We start from the raw sequence: 24,341 nt of genomic DNA, 5'->3' as shown, positions 1-24,341 counted from the left end.
GGAGGGAGGGAGGGATGAAGGGAAGAAAGGAAGGAAGAAAGGGAGGGAGGGAGGGAAGGAAGGGAAAGAAGGGAAGAAGGAGAAAGATATGAATAGAGTAATTAATAAATGGAACTAGAATCAATCACCAGCTAGCAATATAAGAAAGAAAAGGTCTCATTTAATAACATACAGCAAAACAAATTCCAGATTAAATATTTAAATATTTTTTAAATCCCACAGAAACATCCAAAAAAAAGCAGAATTAAATATGTATGAAAATTCTACAAAGAAAAGCACAAGCCAAGTTTTGAAGGAATAGAAGATACATCAAGAAAAGGATAAAACAATTCTCCTGGGGCATGGTGGTGCATGCCCATAATCGCAGTAGCTGGGGAGGCTAAGGCAGGAGGATTATGAGTTCAAAGCCAGCTTCAGCAACTTAGTGAAACCCTGTCTCTAAATAAAATATAAAAAGGGCTGGGGATGTGGCTCAGTGGTCAAGTGCCCCTAGATTTAATTCCCAATACTTAAACAAACAAACAAATAAATGATTCTTATATAATTTTAAAAATAAACCAGAACAAAACTCAAGGGCAAATAATAAACTGGTAAAGTTTCTAAAAGTCTAAGAAAAAGTAAAATTTTTACTCAGTAAAGAATTTATTCAAACTGTAAGTAAAAACATTAGAACTACAAATTAATTGGGCAAATAACTTAAAGATAAAATAATTAATAATCCATATAAACCAAGAAATGCAAGAAAGCAGTAACAACTTTTGGGCCTCTCAAATTTACAAAGCTCTGTAGTATCTATGAAATACCTTTAAATAATCTACTAATCTACTAATTTCATTTCTAAGTGTCTTTTCTAAGAAAATAATGAATAGTACATAAAAGTGTTCATGGCAGTTAGGTGATTACAAAAGTAAAACCAAGGTATGTTTGAGAACTGACTATGTGAATATTATTCTTGAATATTTATGATCATTAAAATTATGCTGACAACTTTTAAAAAATATTTATTTTTTAGTTGGTCACAATATCATTTTTATTTTATTGATTTATTTTTATGTGATGCTGAAGATCGAACCCAGGGCCTTGCACGTGCTAGGCAAGTGCTCTACCACTGAGCCACAACCCCAGCCCTGCTGCGACAATCTTTAGTAAATAAAATGCTTAGGAGACTGTTGAGTTTTGAAAAAATACAACTGATACTGTTTGAATTATGTCTCCCCCAAATTCCTATGTTGAAGATCTAATCATGAGTACTTCAAATGTGACCTTATTTAAAAGTACTGTCTTTCAGAGGTAATCAAGTTAAAACGAGGTCTTTAGGGTAGTTCCAACTCCAATATGAATACCTCCTTATAAAAAGGATACAAAGGCATGTACATAGGGAAAACATCATGTGAACATGAAGACAAAGATCAGTGTGATACATCTACGAGTCAAGAATGCCAAAGAGTGCCAGCACACCATCAGAAGCCAACTCTGCCAGCACACTGTGCTAACGTTCTAGCCTTCAGAACTGAGACAATAAATGTTTTTTTAAGCCACCCACTCTGTGGTACTGTGTAATAGGATGCCTAGCAAAAACTAATAAAATAAGTTTTAACAAAACAAAACAAACTCTAGCAACATACAATTATTCTTTTAAAAACATTTTTATTGAAATTCATGTTATCTTAGCAATTCACCCACTTAAGGTTTAAAATGTGGTTATTTTTGGTTATTGATATACTACGCTATTATTTTTATTTTTTGAGATCAAATCTCGCTGTGTTGCCCAGGCTGATCTCAAACTTCCAGGCTCTAGTGATCCTCCTACATAAGACCCTGAGAACTGGGAATACAGGTACTTACTACCATGCCCAGATGATATACTACATTATTAACTTTTTAAGGAGTAAATAGATATTACATAAAACTTTCCATATTAATCATCTTCTTTGTACAATTCAGTGGCATTAATTACATTTACAATGTTGTGTGAACATTACCAATATATCATTTTAAATTTTTTTTTCATCATCCCCCAGGAAATTCTGCAACCGTAGGAATTAACTCCCTGATTCTACCTTTACCCAGGACTTGGTAATTTCTCTTCTACTTTGTGTCTCAAAGAAACTGCCTATTCTAGATAGTTTATATAAGTAGAATAATACATTATCTGTCCTTTTGTGTCTGGCTTCTTTCACTCAGAATAATGTTTTCCAGATTCAATCATGTTGTGTCATGTATCAGAACAGCCTTCTGATACATGCCTCTTCATTGTTCATTATCTACATGCCACATTTAGTTTAACCGTTGCTTGATAGAAACTTTGTTTCTACCTTTGTTGACTATTGTAATGATGCTTCATTGAACATCAGTGTAAGATATAAAACTAGAGTATGTGCTCTTAAATATTTTGGATATATACCTGTAAGTATAATTGCTGAGTCATATGGTTTCTGTTTCTTTTTGAGGAGCCAACAATTTATTTTCAAAAGTAGCTGCATAGGGTCTGGGGATGTGGCTCAGTGGTAGAGCGTTTGCCTAGCACATGTGAGGCCCTGGGTTCGATCCTCAGCACCACATAAAAATAAATAAACAAAATATAGATATTGTGTCCAACTACAACTAAAAAATAAAATATTAAAAAAAGTTGCTGCATAATTTTATGTTTCCACCAGCTATGAACAAAGGTTCCAATTTCCCTATATCCTTGCCAATACTTACTTTCTATCTATCTCTCTTTAATTTAGCTATGCCTAGTAGATATGCAATAGTATCTCATTTGGTTGTATTTTGCATTTCATTAATAATAATGCTAGGCATCTTTCCATATGTTAATTGGCCATTTGTATATCTCCTTTGAAGATATATCTATTGAAGACCTTTGCCCATTTTTTTGGTACTAGGTTGCCTTTTCATTGTTGGGCTGTATGTATTCTTTATATAATCTGGATTTAAAACCATTATCAGATGAATGATTTGCAAATATATTCTTACATTCCCTTCAGTTGTCTTTTCACTTTCTTCTTCTTTCTTTTTGGTACTGGGGACTGAACCCAAGGACGCTTGACCACTGAGCCACATCCTCAGGCCTTTTTATATTTTATTTAGAGACAGGGCCTTGCTAAGTTGCTTAGGGCCTCACTAAATTGCTGGGGCTGGCTGTGAACTTGTGATCCTCCTGCCTCAGCCTCTCGACCACTGGGATTACAGGCATGTGCCACTATACCAGGCTGTCTTTTCACTTTCTTGAAAACGTCCTTTAATGTAATGCACATAAAACTTTATTTTGATAAAGTCCAATTTATTTTTTATTCTGATGCTTATATTTTCAGTGTCCCTTCTAAGAACCCATTGCCAAATCTAAATTATTCTTAGAGTTTTATTGTTACAGCTCTAACATTAAGGTTGTTGATTCATTTTTAGTTAATTTTTGTATATAACGTTAGGAAGGCATTCAACTTCATTGTTTTGCATGTTGGATATGTAGTCATCCCAATACAACAGTTGAGACTATTTTTCCCCCACTGAACAGACTTTGTAATTGCAAAATGCAATTCACCATTAATTCATGCATTTATTTCAGGACTCATAACTATATGCCATTGGTCTGTATGTCTAACTTTATGAGAGCACCACCCTGGGTTACTTTGACTTTGTAATGAGTAGTAAAATCAAAATGTGTGAATTCCTTCACCTTTATCTTCCTTCTTTAAGACTTTTTGGATGTTCAACTCCTTTGAAAGTCCAAATAAATTTGAAAATGTGTGAAAAAAGGCTATTGTAATTTTGACAGGAATTAAGTTGAAGCTGTACACCACGTTGGGTAATATTCTCATTTTAACAATATTAAGTCCTCCTACACATAAACACGGGATGGTGTCTTTCCATTTACTGAGGTTTTCTTTAATTCCTTAATACGATGTTTTATCATTTTCAATGTATAAGTTTTTAACTAGCTTGTTTAAACACACTTCACTGCATTTTATTCTTTTAGATGCTATTGTAAATGACATTGCTATTTTAAATTCCTGTGCAAATTGTTCACTGCTGGCTTATAGGAAAACAACTGATTTTTGTGTGTTATCCTTGTTTGTATGTTGCAACTTTGGTAAATTTACTTATAAACTCTATTATGTTTCTTCTTTATTCCTTGGGATTTTCTAAATGTAGGACTGTATCACCTTTGAATGTGGATCATTTTAGTTCTTCCTTTGTAATTTGGAAGCCTTTTATTTCTTTTACTTGTGTAATTGCTCTGGCTAGAATCTCCAGTAAAGTTGAACAGCCTGGTGAAATGGGCATCCTTGCCTCATTCCTGATCTTAAGGGGCAAACTTTCATTCTTTTACCATTGGGTATAATATTCTGTGGGGTTTTTTAAAATGCCTTTTATTCTACTGAGTATGTTCTCTTCTATCCCTATTTTTCTGATAATTTTTATCATAAAAGAATGTTGGGGCGCTGGGGTTATAGCTCAGCAGTAAAGTACTTGCCTTGCACATGGGAGGCACTGGGTTCGATCCTCAGCACCACATAAAAATAAATAAAATAAATAAAGATATGGTGTCCATCTTAAAAATAAATCTTAAAAAAAAAGAATGTTGGATTGTTGAAATGACATTCATGTATCCATTCAGACAATCATTTTCTTTTTTTTTCCTTTTGGTTCTATTAATGTATTACATTTATTGATTTTATGTTGGAACACCCTTGCATTCCTGAAATACTCTGCTTGGTATACAACCCTTATAATACACCTTTGGATGCAATATACTAGTAATTTGTTGAGGATTTACACATCTATGGTCATAAGAAATGTTGATGTATAATTTTCTTTTCCTGATTTTTTTTCTGACTTTGGTATTCAGGGTAATGCTGAGCTCACAGAATGTGTTAGGGTGTGTTTCTTCCTCTTTGATTTTTGGAAGAATTTGAGAAAGATTTGTATTAACTCTCCCTTAAATTTTTGGTTCCAATTTACCAGTAGAGCAGTCTGATTCTGGACTTCTTTGTTAAAGGTTTCTGAATATTAATTCAATCTCTTTATTTATAGGTCTGTTGAGATATTCTTTTTTGGTACTGGGGATTGAACCCAGTGGCTCTTTACTACTGAGCAACATTCCCAGCCATATATGATTTTCTATTTCATCTTGAGTCATTTTAGGTTATTTGTGTCCTTCTAGGAATTTGTTCATTTCATCTAGTTTGCCTACTTTGTTGGCATACATTTGTTCACAGTATTCTCTCTTAATTCTTTTACTTTGCAGTGGTCAGTAATAAAGTGCTCACTTGTTGATTTGCATATTCATTTCCTCTCTCCCTCTCTCCAGTCTTCTAAAGATTTGTCAATTTTGCTGATCTTCTTTAAAAACTTTTGGTTTCCTTGCTTCTATCATTCTTCTAATCTCTAATTATTTATCTCTGCCCTATTCTTTTCTATTTCTTTGCTTCTTCATCTTTGGGTTTATTTTGCCCTTCTTTTTATACATCCTTAAAGTATAAAGTTACTGATGTGAGGTCTTTCCCCCTTTTTAATATAGGCATTTATAGCTGTAAATTTCCCTTTGAATACTGGCTTTACTGAACCCGATAAATTCCGATATGTTGTGTTTTCATTTTCATTCATTTAGGTATTTTGTAAATTCCCTATGATTTGTTCTTTAACCCAGGAGCTGTTTGAGTGTTTAATGTCCACATCTTTGAATATTCAATTTTTCTGTTATTAATTTCTAGCACCATTTCATTGTGGCTAGAGAAGATACTTTGTATAATTTCAGTCTTTTTACATTAATTGAGACTGCTTTGTGGTATAACATAAATATCCTGGAATTTGGGAAATTCATTTGCAAAGAATGTGTACTCTACTGATACTGGATGAAAGTTTCTACAAATATTTGGTAAGCCTAGTTAGTTTTAGTGCTGAACAAGATCTCAATTTCCTATTGATATGTCTCTATGTTCTATCCAATATACTGAAGTCTCTCTCTTTTAAAAAGTATTTTTTTTACTTGTTGATGGACCTTTATTTTATTAATTTATTTAATATGCAGTGCTGAGAACCAAACCCAGTGCTCCACACATGCGAGGCAAGTGCTCTACCACCGAGCCACAACTCTAGCCCTGAAGTCTCTCTTATTGTAGATCTATTTCTCTCTTTAAGTCTGTTGAAAATTACTCTAATGGACTAAAAATTCCTACAATTCTCAAAGAGCCAAAATGTGCTTTTAAATTATATTCATATATCTTTCAACCAAGAAATTCCACTTTCAAAAAATATTCTAAGGAAATTACACTGTGGTCATAATCATTGCATTTATTGAGCCTTTAATATGTGCTATGACCTGGTCTGCATTCTTTAAATGCATTATTTATTAGGCAGTTTTAATAAACAATGCAATAATGACAAGTAGACAAATATATGTGATTTTTTTTAGTTGTCAATGGACCTTCATTTTATTTATTTATATGTGGTGCTTAGAACTGAACCCAGTGCCTCATACATGCTAGGCAAGCACTATACCACTGAGCCACAACCCCAGCCCTTAGAGTTTATATTTTTATTTAACCCAGAGGAGGAATTTTACCTGCAACCACTGATATTCAATCAACCAGAGAAAAAGTTCTGACCATTTGTATGATTTAATATACTTATTAAACAAGTATTAAATATTTGGCTCTGCACTAGGGTAGGTTAATAATCTACCTATGTTTTCAATAAGTTAGGTTACAGTCTAGGTGAGGAGACAGGTTTGTGAATGTCATTAATAAGAACTATGTTACAGTTATTAATAGAATTCTAAACAACATTGAAGGAGTACTTACACTTCCTGAGATAACATTCACTTTGATTCTAATATTTTCATTGATATATATAATACTATTATTATATATTAATTATGATTGAGCACTTATGTGTCAGCTTACAAATGTATATATGTACTCCTGAAATAAGACAGGATTTTAAAGATGAGAAAATTAAAGCATGAAGAGATTAAATGTTTTGTTTGGTGTTATACAACTAGTAACTGATAAATTAGAGGTTAAACCTAGGTAATCCAACTCAAGAGATGGCACAGGATTTCTCTTAAAAAGTAACTGCTGAGATGTGTTAGCCTGTGTCTAGTATCATCTCATTCCAACTAACCCAAGTTCTGCAAAGTTGTCTGAGCCTCTCCTGGGTCATTTATAAGACAGACAGGAGTCTAGATATCTTACCATAACTCTAATACAGATTACCAGTACATCTTATTCAGGCAGGCAGTCCTCAAAAAATATTATAACTTCTTCCTAATAGATTCCTATTCTCCACTAAACGTGACCTTCCCTTTTTTTCAGCCTTAGGAAATCTGTATCATCTTCCCTGTGGTAAGAATGAGAATTAAAATGGTGTGAAAAATACTTTGTGTACAATCAGTGTCCTGAAAAATTGTGCTCCATATGTGTAATATGAAATGAATTGCATTCTGCTACTATGTATAACAAATTAGAATAAAAAAAATAAAAATGAAAACTAAGAACAATAGGTTTAAGGGTAATTTCCATTTTACACTGCAGAGGGTACAGAAACTAACACTCTTATCAAGCCTAAAGAAAAACACATTAATTAGGGAAAGCAAAAGATACCTTCAGTCCTTCCAATTCATTCTCCAGTTGTTTAGAGTAGTGCTCGCTCTGCTCCCGCAGTTTCCTGTCTTTAGATGCTTCAGCAACTAGAGCGTCAGTATGAACTTCCAGCTTTAAAATAGAGTGAAAAGAGCAGATTTTGTGGTTATTACTTTTTTCAAACAAAATATTTTCCCCCAAGGGAATTTATCTTATAATAGGAAGGTAATTCAAATGTTGACTTCACATAAAATGATATTATCAAACTATAAAATAACTTTTTTTCAAAAATTAAAAAATGAAATATGTATTATTTCACTAGTCTCAAAAAGCAGCTTTAATCACTATCCCATGGCACTATGAAATTTGCCTGACTACTAACCTCTTTTTTGGCTCTTTCTGTTCTGCGCAGCTCTTGCCTTAAGCTTTCAACTTTTTGCATCACCAGGTCCACCTCTTCTTCCTTATCTCGGACATGGCGAGCAAGTTTCTGTTTTTGGGTGTGCAATTCTGTTAGCCGCTCATTGATCTCCATAAATTCCTGCATGGCCAGTTTCCTCTGACAGTGTGCGTCTTTCAGCTCTTTGGATTGGTTTTTTAATCGCTCACTAGCCTGGACTAGTTCCTACAGTTTTGTAAAAAAAATATAAGTTACCAATTCTGCCACCTAGAAACCAAATTTGGCCATCAAAGTAGCTATTATTAAGTCAAGAAGAGCCAAAATTATTTACCTCAGGAAAAAAATTAAAGGAAATGAACTACTTTTGAGCAGATACTAAGAGGCATGGTACCCTGTTTAAAGTCTCAACTTATGCCATTGTAGAAAATGCAAGGGAGCAGCTGATTTAAACTTGGTTTCTACAACTGAGTGGAACATACAGGCATATGAAATATGATGATCGAAATAAAGATTTACTGAAATTTAATAAACAGGTGTGTTTTCTAAAAAAGTATATTGAATGATTGGAAATGATAAAAAATAAGGTTGCCTAAAGGATTAAAAATATGAAGACGAAGCTGTGGACCAGTAGCAAGGAGAAAAAAACTAAAACTGAGACTCTCTGAATTAGAGGGGCTAAAGCGGACTCAGATATGTACTACTGCCTGCCTCCTAGCAAAAGGAAAATCACATCTATAGAGAAAAGAATCTCAAAGAAATTTAGACTTCTCACACATTAAGACAATAAAATCTGAGTTCATAACTACAGATTTCCAAAAAACACAACCATCATAACCAAACATAAATGGAACATAAACAATAAAAATAAATACCAAAGGTATATGGGTATTAAGAGTCATCAGATATCAACATAAAGTTGCTATGCTATGTAGAAAACATAAAATGCCTGAAGAAATAAAAAATGAAATTATAGAAATGGGAAAATGACAAAAGACTATTAAAAACAACCAAGCAGATTTATAAAAGAACTTTATACAACATTTAGAAATGAAAAAAAATGTTAAAATTAAACACATCCCGCTTTATATTTATGAATAAAGAAAAAGAAACTCAAACCCAGATAGGTTCAAAATATGAATCTGAATAACACTAGAGAAATAAGACTTTAAAAGAAACAGCAAAAATAGGAAAAATCACCTATTCCCCACTATAAAAAAAAGATGTATAAGTAACAACAGAAATAGGAACACTGATAAATATTTCCAAAGACAAGACAAAAATAACTAAAACACATACTCAAAATAATTACTTTTCAAGTATAAGGTTTCATATGAATAAAAATTGTCAAAGCTTACCAAAATCAAATATACACTAAAGAAACCTCTACTGGTTTATTTAAGGAGAAAGAAAAATGTTCTTAGAAGGAAAATTTAATGCAAGAGAAATGAAGGGCTAAGAAACTGGCAAACATGAATGTGAATATAAAGAAATGATATATGATTACATTATAAAATGGTCTAATGTGTACAGTAAGTCATAACCACTAAAATATTTGTCAAAAACAGCATATATATTGGGAAGATAAGAGAATTAAAAGCCTTTATATTATTTGAGGGGAGGAGTAGCTTAAGATTAAATTTAGACACTTAATATTTATGGTAAAATTAAAAACAACAATCAAAGACTAGAAAGAGTAGAAAAGTAAAATAAAAATAAGAAAACAAGAACATTAAGAAAAGATTTTGCAAAATTAAAAAAATCTGATGATTTGCTGCACAATATATGTATTTAACACTATATAATGACAAATATATAAATATATTATGATGAACATTATATGTACTTAAAAATTTTTTAAAAATGGAAGAAAGGAGACAAAAAAAGAAGCATAAAAAAGCATAACAAACAGAAAGGAAAAAATAAAGTGGTAGAAACATGCCCATGTACATCAATAATCAAAATAAATATAAAATGGGGCTGGGGATGTGGCTAAGTGGTAGAGGTCTGTCTAGCACACACAAGGCTCCAGGCACCACTAAATAAATAATTAAATAAGTAAATAAATAAATAGCTAAGCTCACCAGTTAAAGGCAGTTTGCTGTAACAGATTAAGAAATGAAATCTGCCTCTCAGCGTCACCAGTTGCTATGTGAGTGCGGAGGACTGAGCTAGCTTGCAATAACACCTCTTGGCTGCTTACATCGATCTTGGTCTCTGATGGTCTTTTGGGGGTCCCGAATTCGAGCATAACATATGGGGGCTCATCAGGGATTCCCCTTATAAGCCTACCCAGTCACCCTGATCAAGAGGTGATGAAAATCCGGCTGGTAAGTAAAGGCATTGCCGATCTGTAATTTTCTGTACTCTGGTTGCCTGCAGGTTCTGGTTCTTTATTTTGTGGTCGGCAAAAGGTCCAGGTAGACTTAGCAAACAGGGTTTGTGGGAGACGTCCCTAGCCCCTTCTGGGTTCTGTGTGGATTGCCTTTAATAAAGTATTTTGTAAAGTCTTTACTAAAGTATTTTGTAGCTGACGGATCCTCCGTCCGCCTCTGCTTTTAGTTTCTGGGTAGCAATCCACAACGCACTGTGAATTCTGTGGCTGCGCTGCAAATTTTGTGTTATGTGTGTTTGTTTCTATTGTCCTGTCCGCCTTCACTCCAACATCCTGGCAAGGGAACTAATCTCCCAATCTAGGGTTGTCAGACCCAATCTGAGGGGGATACTCCCCCAATCTATCTGTCTGAGGGGAAGGCCCCAGTTGGCTTGGGGCCAGCACCCCACTTCTGTTTTTGTCAACAATCTGAAAAGGGAATCTGTGTCTTTGTGTGTCTTTTTGTCTGTGTCTCTGTTCAGTGTGATGGCATTGTTTTACTTTGGACAGATGCAGTGTCCCATGTTCCGATCTGCCTTAGATGTGTGGAGGTAACTTAAGCTAAATTTTAGCCTGAAAATGTCCCTGGTATGCTTCTCCTGCTTCCCTGTAAGGGACCAAAAGTCAATAGAACCGCCAGTTTTTCTGTTCTCACCTCTTACACCCCCTTTTAGCTGTCTTTTAATGAACTTTGATAAACTTTACTCCCCTTTGTTAAATGGCATTAGGGAAGCAATGTTTTCTTTTCTTCCCGTAATTGGCTTGAGTGGACCCACTGCAGTGGGAAATGCCTGCTGGGGATCTAAGAACTTTGATATCTCCCTTTTTATTTTTCTCAAAACCCTGTCCTCATTATTAAATTGGCATTAATTGGCTTTGAGGACAGGAACTGAACTTTCAGTCACAAATTTTGGCACCCCAGAGGGGACTCTAGAGAAGCCCCTGTTCTGCATTCTTGGGGAAGCCTAGCACTCGAAACAACTGCAAGCGGAGGATTAACTTTTGAGAGCTGACTACTGGAAAGTTAGGAGATATGCCAGCGTGTCTGGGATTGGACCTAACCAAAGGAGCTAATCCTTTAAGTAAAAGGAGGGACTGAGAGACTCCCAGCAGCTGCCGAGGCCCCTTTTGCTTTGGGAAACTCCCTCCTTCCTTCCCTGGACTGTAAGGATTGCTCCATCTCTGTCTACTTAAAAATAAGGGGACACTGAATGTAGTAAAATCACCACACTGAGACCCTTGATTTTACACTTCTGGTTGCCCCTCGGTGAGAACATCTGGTCTACTCGTGGGGACATCTATAGTGCCACTGGTGTAGGAGTCATAATTAAATGGGAGTTAGAAACTTGGAGATTCCTCTCTTATCTGGTTTTAAAAGTTCCTGTCTGTCAGCCATAGTCTGGAGCTTCCTTCTGTCTATCTGTCCTGTGTCTTTTATTTTGGTATCTGTTTCTGGCCCTTTAAGACATGGGGAATAATGTGTTGATATCAACTGTGGAGTTTTTAAACACTGCAATGGAGATTTCACCTTTGAAAAGCTACAAGTCCTTTACTATGGTGTTATGTATGCACACTTGTATTATGTGTTGTCAACAGATGAAAATAATGATATCTTTATGAAAATTGGCAGATATATAGAGCGTTCATGAAAAATTTAAAAAAATGGATCCAAATATCTTTGATTCACGTGATTTAAACGGTTCAATTTAAATTGGGTAAACAGATGAAAGTAAAGATGTCTTTAAAATTAAGCTTATAAGTTTTTCCTAGGTGATTAAAAAAAACTAATAAAATGTTGATGTCTATGAAATAATCTGCCTAAATTCAGAAATTTACAAAGATTGTTTCAAAATGTGAACAGAAAAGGAAGTTAACAGATGGAAAAAAGAAATTAGAAGGTTCTAAGTATGGATTTAATAGAAGAAAAATGTGTTTCTGGATAAGAGAGTCTATGTAATTAAGTAAATAAGAGGGTTTAAGTAAGTGATAAAGCAGGTCTGTACGTTGGCTATATAGGTTTAAGTAAATGATAAAGGTCTGTGTAAGTTGATTATATATGTAAGTTTTTTGAGAAGTAATTTTAAAGAAATTAAAAATTTTACAACTATGGTTAAACAACAACTGTTATTTTGCAATATTGTAATATATTATTTCTTTAAGAGCTAAACTTGGTTAATATAAAAACATTAATGTGATTGTTGTGCTATTAAATGTGTTCGTATCGTCTAGGTATACAAGTCTGTAAGGTAGAAACTTTAAAAGACCATTATATCAAGCTGGTGTTCTAAAGTTGTATGGTAATTTTAGGCTTAAATGAAAAACACATTGGAGATTTATTTATATCATTTGATGTTCTAAAACTGGACCTGTTATCAATAGGATGTGCAAAGTTTTGTTACTTTTTACATTGAGGTACAATTTAAGGATATTTTTAAGTTAATGAGAGCCTAATCTGTGTAAAGGTTAATATTGTAAAACACAAAAGTACTTTGCTACTTTTCTACAAAAGGTTAAAAGCTTTCAGCCTTTCTTTAATTCATGTTTTAGATGTGATACCATATTGTGTTAGCTGATATTTATGTGAACTTGAGCAACAATTTATGTAAGCTTTGTAAAATGATGTTTAAAAAGCAAAGATCAGCTTCAGAACTAGAGCACTTTACTTAATTACGAAGAGCCCCGCCTTACCTCAGGTAAGGCTCTGTGTCCCATCTTAGTACATGTGAGAATGACTACAAAAGAAGTAGGCCAGATTTCAGTACATTTAAAATTGTGACCAAAAGTTAGTTTTTGTCAAGATTACTAGGATCTCAAACAGGGGGCATAATGTATAACTCTGCCAAAGTTCAAGGTAGCTATTACACGAACTAAATATGTTTTTACTCTTGTTAATTTTGTTCTGTAGTTTTCTTATAAAAGGTCTAAAGAATGCCTGTTAATGTTTTGCTGAGGTACTGCTTTAAGAACACACAACCTGGGTTAATTTAAGATAGTGAGTTATCACCTACAGGATAAAGAGATAGACATTAAAGCCCGGTACTCTTAATATAAGGTTGTTGAAATTTATTTGCTAGATGTTTAAGATTAAGTTTTAAAATTAAAGTTAAATTAAAATGCCAAGAAAACCAATATTTGGCTCTTGCCCTCTGAGTCAGTCTGAATCCAGGGAGCAGGGGACTTCTTTAAAGAGCTTTGCAACTCTGGGCCACATAACCTCCTGATCCGGGAGATTAATGAGACCACTGGAGAACAGAAAGCCAACCAGTGCTTTTGCTATGAAGAGGAGGGTTATGGGAGAACGGAGACATTCCTGATGCTTCCAAGGGAAGCCACATGGTCAAGCAAGACCTGGACCCATCCTAGCGCAAATGGCACTACAAGAACAGAGAAGATGCTGTAAAATTCCCCCAGGACTCCCATGGAAACTAAGCTGACTGTTAACAAGAGACAGAAACAAAAGTCAGTTTGACTGCTTCATCTTAAACACTTAGCAAAGACAGTTAAAACCAAAACACAGTTATTCCTGGGCATTTTAAGTAATAATAATAGTTAAATGTAACTTAAGATATACACCTTGTGTTAGCCCCCAAGAATAAGTAAGACTAGAGGCTACAATGGAGATTCTTAGGCAGGAATGCCTGATAACTATCAAAAGAAACTATCAAGAGGAACTGCCAGAGTAGTTTTTAGTTTAAGGCCTACAAATATTCCTAACCTACACAGGTAGGCTTGGTGTTTGCTAGTACGATTATGCAGCCCTAAGTAAAAGAACTAAAGGTTTCTCTATTAGACACAGAGGTCATACTAGTAAAAGGATTTTACAAGATCAGATGACATTAAATTATTAAACTGTATCTTATGGGGGAAGGACATCTGTAACACTAAAAGTTAAATGTTATGTTTACATTCCTGATAACTGGGGATGTTAAAGCCTGGTGAGGAAACTTCTATTATACAGCGATATGTTCCAGCTGCTGCAACATTTATTCAGTACTCATGGTTTTTGTTTCTCTCATAGAAGCACCCATCCCCAGATGACAACCTGTTTCCCCAACCAGACTTCAAATGGAACTGACTTCTAAAAGGGAACTCACGTCCCCCACGTTGTCCCCCATGTCATCAAGCCCCCTCACATTGGATGCCCCCTTTCAGCTCTGAAGCAGCCAGAACAAGCCATCACCCCTTCTCCTTACAGCAATAAGCAGTTCCTAAAATTAGAGGGGGGAATTAAGCCAGAAATAGATACACAGTGTAGATAGATAAATCGAGTCAGGTTGGATCTAGAAGGCCAATTTTGAGTGAGTCTGGGAAGTTGAAGACTGTTCCCTGAGGGTTACTATTTACCAAGATGTAGAGCCTGCCCAAATAGGCCCCCAACTGAGGGAACCATGATTGGTTCCCAAGTTTCTAGACAAAGGGGGGAATGAAAAACCAGCCACTACCTCAGAGCAAAGCCTGTAAAAACTATATCTAAGGAAAGGGGTGTGACCCTTGTCCTTGGAAAGACCCACAGAGCACTGCTAGGCATATACCCACCCTGCTGAGTTGTTTATCTACAAATAACAGTAGAGATCTGCAGTGACTCAGTCAGGCTAGGTGAGGACCCATAGGAACCCCCTAGCAGCCACCAATCAGCATGAGACAGTGAAGATACCTGGGATGCCAGATGACCCTCCCAGTAGTTTACTGTTGTTGATAACATATTGGGAAACCATGTAGTTCAGCAAGTACACCCCTCATGGCTTAAACCAATCAGTTCAAACGAATCCCCCTCTTGTACTAGCCAATCACCTTTACCCAACTTGTTCCCCTCCAGTGAATGTGCTAATCATGTTTTAGAGTTGTTTTATGATTTTCCCGCATTGTGTGATGATTTGCTAAGAGATGCTATGATGTATGTGAATTCCCTGCCTTCCCCAAAGAGTGTATAAAAATGCTGCAAACCCTGGGCTCGGAGCCTCTCAGCGTCACCAGTTGCTGTGTGTGCGTGGAGGACCAAGCTAGCTCGCAATAAACACCTCTTTGCTGCTTAAAAAGAAAAGAAAAGAAAAGAAATGAAATCTAGACTTTAGTAGAAAAAAGACTATTGGGGATAGGAAATATAAAGCAATCATAAAATTCAATACACTAGGAATAAAAAACATTCAGAACTTTTAATGTGTTCTATAAGGTAGTCTCAAAATACAGTAAAAATAATTACTAGAACTTCAGAGAAAAATTGAAAACTATATCACCATGATGAGAGATATCAATTTCTTAATCATTAATACAGAAACAAAGCAGGAAAAAAATAGTGAATATAAAGATGACTAAGTTCTAGTAATAAGCTTCTTCACATGTATAAGAGCTTGCTTATATCCTGTATTGGAAACACAGGGTCTTTTCAAGAACACACAGTGAATATTTTTAAAATAGAGCACTCTTAAGCCATGAAGCAAATCTGAGTTGATTTCAAAGAACAAATATCATAAAAATTTAAGTTCTTTAACAACATCACAATTAAATTCTAATAAAAAGATATTAATTCTATATACTGAAAAAATTTTATAGTGAAAATTTAAAATACACACATATATCTCATTGGTCAATGAAAAATCATAAATATATTTAAACAACTAAGAAAAATTAAAAATATAAACAACAAAAAATGATTATTATATACTAAAAGTTGGTGATACAGTAGAACTATAGAGGGAACCCATACCCTGAAATACTTAGAAAGGAAACACAAGTTGAAATTCAATGAGATTCTACTTAAGAAGTTAGAACAACACCCTTCCCCCAATATGAGGAAGAAGATAATAAAGAACATAAAGCAATGAAATAAAAATGACAGAACAATGAGGATCAATAAAGCCAGAAGCTGTGGCTTAGTGGTAGAGCACTCGCCTAACATGTATGAAGCACTGGGTTCAATCCTTGGCACCACATAAAAAAATAAATAAACAAAATAAAGGTATTGTGTCCATCTACAACTAAAAAAAAAATTCTTTAAATAAATAAATAAATAAAGCCAAAAGCCAGCCAATGAGGATCAACAAAGCCACAACAAAGGCATATGTGGTAAGACCCAATCAAGGAAAACTAGCATACAGAAACAACTAAATAGTATAAGGAAAGAAAAAAGAAGCTACAACAAAAAATCTAAAAGAAGTCAAAAAAGATAATAGAAAAATACCATTAAGAACTCAATGCCAATAAATTTCTTAACTTATAAAATGAAAAAATCCTAGAAAATACAATTTCTCAATATTGTTTTCACAATTATCCCTATAACAATTAAAGCCCTAAAAGCCCTACAACAATTAAAGTAACTGAATCAACAGTCAATAAAATTCCCCATCCCAGCAGTGGAGAAGAACCACCAGCTGCAGATGACTTTATAGGTAGTTACTCTAATGGAGAGTTTGTCTATACAATCTTTTCAAGAGGAAAAAAAAAAAAGAGGCAATGTCACCCAACTGATTCTACTAGACATGTAATCTTGACCAAAAAAATTCAAGAAAGGTTAACAGAAATATTATGAGCCAGTCTCATTAATGGAAACAAAGGTAAAAATCCTTTAAAAACGAGGAAATAAGTTCCAGTGATATATGTTAATATACACAAATTCTGGAGCTACACTCCATGTATTGAAATTCTACTTCCATCACTTTCCATCTCTAATAATCTTGAGCAACTTATTCTCTCAATATTCAGTTTCACTAGTAAAATAAGAATAATTTTCAAAAATACCTATTTTATGGGATTGTGATGAAGATTAAACAATTTAACATAGGTAAAGCACTTAGAATCTGAATGCTATTAGAGGAGATAATTTGCTGTACAGATTTTACCTATACTATCATATATCATTATTATATGGAAAATAATGTGCAATTCAGGCTTAATTTTAAAATTGTAACAGTGGTTTAATAATAAAAATGGTCTGTAAATGTAATTAACTGCACAGATCATTAAAAGAATATAATAATTATCAATAAGAGTACAGAATGCATATTTAATAAATTCAATGCCCACTCCATTGGGAGAGGGTACTAGGTTTGAACTCACGGGCATCTTATCACTGAGCTCCATATACCCCCAGTTCATTGTTTTTGTTTTTGTACCAGGGATTAACCTGGGGGCGCTTAACCATTGAACCACATCCCTTTTTTATTTTGGGACAGGGTCTTGCTAAGTTGCCAGGCAGACTTCAAATTTTCGAAACACCTGCTTTAACCTTCCCAGCAGCTGGGATTACATGTGTATGCCATCATGTTTGGCCCAGTTCATTTTTTTGTTTTTATGTTTTTGTCTTGAGACAGGGATCTTGAAAGGTTGCTTGAGATTGGCCTTAAACTTGTGATTCTCCTGCCTCAAACTCTCAAGTTGCTAGAATTATAGGTGTGTGCCACCAGGCCAAGCAAATACCTATTCTTAATTTTAAAAAAATCATCAAAATAGGAATAGAAAGCAATTTCCTTACATCTTAGAAAATACTTACTAAAATCTTAAGAGCAAGCATTATTAGTAGTAAAATATCAAAGACATGGGTATATACGTGACTGCATGACCAATGTAATTCTGCAACCTGTACACTCAGAAAAATGAGGAATTATACCCTATCTGATTCAAATGTATGATATGTCAAGATCATTGTACTGTCATGTGTAACTAATTTAAACAAATTTTAAAAAAATTAGGAACAAGATAAGGATGCCTGCTGTGCTGGGAATTTGGCTTACTGATAGAGTAGTTGCCTAGCATGAGTGAGGCTCTAATTTTGATCCCCCTGAACAACCGCACAAAAAAGTACTCTCCTTTAGAGCCAGGTGTTGTGGTACACACCTGTAATACCAGCTACTTGGGCTGAGGCAGGAAGATCACAAGTTCAAGGCCATTACAGGCAATGTAGAAAGTCTCAACCCCAAAAATGAAATGAAAAAGGGATGAGGATACAGCTCAGTGAGTGAGGTATTGAGTTCAATCTCTACTACTAAAGGAGAAAAAAAAAAAAAAGGTAAGGATACCTGCTATCAGCACTTTTACTCAACATTAAGTCCTGGCTAATGTAATAAGACAATGAAAGAAATTATAAACATCCAAAAGGAGAAAAAAAATTTGTCCATATTTCCAGAAAATTTCAAGGAGCCTATTTTTATATCCCATTTTCATCAAGAGTTGAATGATATTATTGAGAACAAAATCAATAGAGAAAACATAAATTTTAAAGATCTCATTTAAAATGTGGAAAAATAGAATAATAAATTTAAGAAAAGAAAACACTACCTGTATGAATTTTATGAAAGAACATTTTAAATGACTTGAAGTATACAAAAAGATATCATGTTTATGGATTAAAAGACTGGAAATGCAGAAAAACTATTTTTGTCATTGCATTATTAGACCTCTGAACAAATTTTATTGACACTTGGGACCTAGACTAAATGCAATTATACAAAGTAATTTATGACTAATTTCAATAGTGAGAAAACTCCAGATTTACCTTCTGCAGGAAATGTGTTAGCATTTCAAGGTGAAGTGGAAGACAACCTGGACAATGGAGACTTTTTCTTTGTGATGCTGGAACCTCCAGCTTATCTTTTCTTTGGAGTAATTAATTTATATTCCAAAGGCTTAGAGAAACAACCCAAAATTTCACTTTACACTTCCTAGAAGACTCTCTCGAAAGGGGGAATAGGATTAAGAAGCAAGCAGCTACCTCTTTTCTCTATTAACACCTGGTAAATGTTTTTGAGGTTCCTCCTTCACAATACAGATTTCTCATGTGAAGGGTTTCATCCAGCCAGCTCTCAGGGCATTGCCCTACAGATAAAAATTGGCATACAAGGAAGCCATGTGGTTAATATCTGCTGTATGTAATTGTTAACAATCTGCTCTGCTCTTCACTTTTGTGTGTGCACTCAGAATATTAATAATTAAAACTTCACAATATTATGTTAATTCTCCTGATGTTGATCTATAGATTTGATGTAATTTTAATCACAATTCCATCACAGTTTTCAAGGAATAGAGTTGCAGACTTATACAAATATGAAAATCTCATATATATAAGAGAGGTGACATCCCACAATACTGTAAAAGGAAGGCCTTTTTAGCAAATGATCAATGGGTGAGTCCTATGGAAAAAAGTAAAATTGGACCCTTATCTCACATGATACAAAAAAACTGAATTTCCAGTGGTTTTAAAGACATAAATAAGAATGATCAAACTTAAAAGATAAAAATTTAGTGATTTTTTTTAACCTCAGATTTCTTAATACTGTACAATCCAACAAATGTACTAACACAGAAGTACTGACAAGCCTGACTACATTAAACCTAAGAGCTTCAGTTAATCAAAAGTAAAAGAATGTAAATAGACAAGCCACAGGTAGGTATCTTTAAAATATATAACTGACAAAAGGTTAACATGTCCAGAAATTTTTAAGAATTTTTACAAACCAATAAGAAAAAGACAAATAACTGGACAGAAAAATGTAAAAGGAATATTAAAAGCCACTTTGGGAAAAAAAATATAAGTGATGACTGGACATATGTAAATACACCTGACCACTTTAGTAATTAGAGAAATGCAAATCAAAATCACAATAAAAATTATTTTAGACCTGAAACCTCAATTCAGACTAGTTTAGTCAAAAGTAATAAATCTGGAAGTACAAAATAATGTTGAACTTAGAAACTCCTATACACTACTGGGAAGAATTTAATCTGGTATACTGGAAAACAATTTGGCATTATAAAAATAGAATATTTGCTAGCCCTATTAGAAAATGGCAAAGGACCTGAATGGACATTGCTCTAAGGAAGACATGCAGAGTCAACGGGTAAGTAAAAAGATATTCAACATTGCTAATCACCACAGAAATGAAAATCAAAATCACATAAGATACCACTTACAACTCCTAGAATGGCTATTATTAAAAAAAAGACAAAAGATAACAAATGTTAGCAAGGATGAGGAGAAAATGAATTCCTTTTTTACCATCTGTACGCTATTAATCAAATCTCTTAAAATTCTTTATGCATATAATCTGTTTCTTTTAGGCATTTTTCTTTTCAAAAAATATTCTAAAAAGATTTTTAGTATTAACACCTATTTAGGGAGGGTTGGGGATAAAGCTCAGTTGGTAGAGTGCTTGCCTAGCACTGGGTTAAATCCCCAGCACTACCAAAAAAAAAAAAAAAAAAAAGATCCTATTTAGAACTGGAAAAATACCTACTGCTATAAAATCTAGGTAACATATTTTCATCTTTATTATGTTAGCTAAATTTGACTGAGAAATCCTACCAATAAAACAATCTGGCGTTAAACCACTCATATCAGAAAACACTAATATTAAAATATTATCTATCATTAAAGCAAATAAAATATTTATCTGCTATAAATGCCAAATATTATTAAAATGGCCATAAATTTAGATAGAGCAATACTAACCACTGCTTGAAATTGCAGGAAATGCAAAAAAAAAAAAATGTTCTTATCTAATTCAATTTAATCTTTAACAATTTTGTCTATTAGTTCTTTGGGATTAACTTCATCAACAGTCAATTTGTTATTATACAGTTTTTATTTAAAGGTTGTTATTTTTAATTTCTTCTAGATCTTTATTGGTAGGAAGATTTATAAATCTTCCCCAGAAGGATTTCATTATATATTAATCAGTGCATAATATATTACATCATTGAATATAATTTATATCGTTCCTTAAATTACTGATCATTTGTTTGCATTATAAAGTGTTAATCCCAACATTTTTTTCATTTGTTAATGAAAGCCACAATACCTAACATTATGTGGTTCAGGTATTTTCTCTATTGCTTGAATATTATTACTTTATATGACTGTGTTGCAGAGTCTTAGCTATCAGTAAATTTTGTTGATGCTTCCAATACTGTTTTAAATGCTACACAAAGTTCTTAAGAAAATGACTTTAGTTTGTTTATCCATACTGCTTTGAAAGAAAAACTGACATTTTGTAAAAATAACTAAATCAGTGATTTTTAATTATAATCTTTTAAAAATGTTCCTATCAGCAATAAGTAATGAAAATGTTCCTGCATTTTAAATTTTCCCATAGATACTAAATATATTCTACTAGTATATTTCTTCAAAATGTTTCTTTTTCAACAACATTCACTTTTAATCAAGTCTTTTAATTAACTTTCCAAATAAACTAAATATTCTTTCCTTAAAAGCCTTAAGAACATTCAATTTCTTCATTACAAGATAATAATCAAATGATATACATCAAAACAATTCTTAAAATTTTTAGATCAACTTTTAAAAAATTAAAACAGACTATATATTGTTAGTATTCATTACAAATGCTTTCAGTATTATGATCACAGAAAATGAAGAACACAGAAAAGGCTTTAACAATTTATTCATATATTTTTACCTTATTTAGCTCTTCCCTTTCTTGTTGTAAAGTTCTGATTTGTTTTTCATAAGCCTTGATTTGTCTAAAAGCATCATCTAATTCTCGCCTCACAGAATTAGCTTCTTCAAGTTGCTGCTCCAAATGACTGGATTCTAAAAAACAAGACAATGCTTCTTTTACCATTAAAGCAAATGGTTGAACCACAGTTTGAAACAAATTAAAAAGAAAAAAAAAAGAAGTATTTGAATTTGGTATAGATTAAATCTATTAACACCACATACCAGTATGACTCAAGACAAGTTAAATGAATATTGATTCACTGTAAAGATAGTGAATGACATATGCTTAATGTAAAGATTTGTAAAATTTATGGGCAGAAATGCCTCATATATATTATTATAATATATGTATATATTATATTAGTGCTTGAAACACTAATGTGTATATATTAGGGGAAAAAAAGACCACGCTTCCAAAGACAGCACCTTCAGACCAAATGAAAACTTAAAAACTAAGAAAACAACAAAACCACCCAACCAAGGAGAAAAAACAAGTTTGTCTCTACCCTGGGTAAGCATTATAGGGCTGATGCCTAATTTCTTTTTTTCCTTTTTTTTTTTTTTAAAGAGAGGGAGAGAGAGAGAGAGAGAGAGAGAGAGAGAGAGAGAGAGAGAGAGAATTTTTTAATATTTATTTNGAGAGAGAGAGAGAGAGAGAGAGAGAGAGAGAGAGAGAGAGAGAGAATTTTTTAATATTTATTTTTTAGTATTCGGCGCACACAACATCTTTGTTTGTATGTGATGATGCCAGGCAAGCGTGCTACCGCTTGAGCCACATCTCCAGCCTGCCTAATTTCTTTAAGTTGGTTTTGCTTCTAATAGTTTGGTTCCAGATCACTTAGTCAAGTTTCACCACTGGCTAATTACAAAATAAACTCTGATTTTTAGAGTAAATATCTGAAAACCTCTGATCTAAATCAGTTCTTCCATTTTTTTTCAGATGAAATAACTCAGGGAGTTGAATAACTTGCCTAAGGTCCTATTATTAAATGAGTTCCAGAATGAAGGCCAGAGCCCAGTAAACTTTGCACTGACTTCTCCAACTTGGAAATAAATGTTACTAAATAATGTTTCATATGATTGGGTCAGAAGGGTTGTTACTAAACAAAATTGTTAGTTTTCATATATGCTTAAATAAAATTTTAAAAACTCTTAGGAAATGATCCTGGTATCAAAAGTGAACTAGTAAATAAAAGAACTAAAGTTTGTGAAAACAGAATACTAAACACATTCATTGTTAATTCTGTTTTGGACATTTGCTATTCTTTACAACATTATTACTCTAAATGTCAACCCCAGACAAGTGGCATTAACCTTCTCCAGGAACTTAGATATACAGAATCTCAGAGTCCACTCAGACCCAAAGAATCAGAATTTATATACAATGTTCAGGTGATTCATTTGTACATTAAAGTGGAACAAATGCACAAAGTTTTGTATATTGATATCATCCTTTCAATAAATGAAAAAGTGATAATATTGTGTTAGTTCTACTGAGAAGAGCATTTCATTTGTATAAACATGTCTGTAGTCTAAAAAAATCACTTAAATACATTAATGTTTCAAGCACTAAATGGTTCCACTTTCCATAAACAAAATAATTTAATGATGGTCAGTGTCCTAAATGCATAGCTTTATTTTAAAATTTTGTTTTAAAACTCTGAAAGTTTATATATATTTATGAATAGCATAGTTGACAACTTTTAAAAATATATGCAAAAAAATTTAACAAATTTTTATTCTATCTTAGTAATAGTTTTTAATGAATGTTTTATATGAACATCAGAAGATTTGTTTTTAACATTTTCTCAAATTTCAGCATTTCATATAGGAATTTTCTATTCTAATTTCCTTCAAACATGTTTAAATAATATTTTTCTGTTATTTTATACCCAGTATTTCAATAATTTCAATGTAGATATTAATTTAGGTTGTTGTTTATGGTAATGACAGTCAAAATTTAGTAAGTGAAGCTGCTGATTTCTGTCATTTCCTGGTACATTTTAATCAAATTTTATGGCTCAAAGAAATCATCCTAATGGTACATTTAGTAATCACTTCTGAGCATACTCTTTTATGTACTTTTGAAGAGTTCTACCCTAACACATTCGATTTTTTTGGTAAACTGTTAAGTTACTAACTTATTTCTATTGTTCTTTATAAGAAATAAATCCATATTTCATAAAATTATAAATTATATGAAGTTTATAACAAACTGTTTCATAGGATAGCTTCAATAAACTTTAAGAATAGTTTTGCTGTTTTATTTCAACTTTTTTTTGGGCGGGGGTACTAGGGATTAAACCTGGGGTGCTTTACAACTGAGATACATTTCCAGGGCCTTTTTTTTTTTTCATTTTGAGAAAAGGCCTCGCTAAGTTTTTTTTTTTTTTTTTTTTTATTGTTGGTTGTTCAAAACATTACAAATTTCTTGACATATCATATTCCACACTTTGATTCAAGTGGGTTATGAACTCCCACCTTCACCCCATACACAGATTGCAGAATCACATCAGTTACACATCCATTGATTTACATATT

The 24,341-nt window shown here is 33.2% G+C and overlaps 1 protein-coding gene across 14 annotated transcripts in view; it reads right to left on the bottom strand.

Moving 5' to 3' along the window:
• Positions 1–24,341, bottom strand: part of Cdc42bpa (CDC42 binding protein kinase alpha) — a 309,215-nt gene that overhangs the window by 122,204 nt on the left and 162,670 nt on the right. For 11 of the 14 annotated variants that reach the window (XM_048809282.1, XM_048809272.1, XM_048809276.1 and 8 more), the window contains exons 12-14: positions 21,760–21,893; positions 7,966–8,208; positions 7,605–7,715 (exon numbers count right to left, since the gene is read on the bottom strand). In XM_048809282.1, the coding sequence (XP_048665239.1) occupies positions 7,605–7,715; positions 7,966–8,208; positions 21,760–21,893 (488 nt within the window). The remainder of the gene's footprint in view (positions 1–7,604; positions 7,716–7,965; positions 8,209–21,759; positions 21,894–24,341) is intronic. The other 3 variants (XM_048809279.1, XM_048809281.1, XM_015483570.2) reach the window with 1 other exon arrangement.

Source organism: Marmota marmota, unplaced genomic scaffold, assembly GCF_001458135.2.
Source record: "Marmota marmota marmota unplaced genomic scaffold, marMar, whole genome shotgun sequence".
Taxonomy (NCBI): Eukaryota; Metazoa; Chordata; class Mammalia; order Rodentia; family Sciuridae; genus Marmota; species Marmota marmota.
Note: the sequence above shows the minus strand (reverse complement) of the source record. Positions and strands in the feature narration are given on the sequence as shown.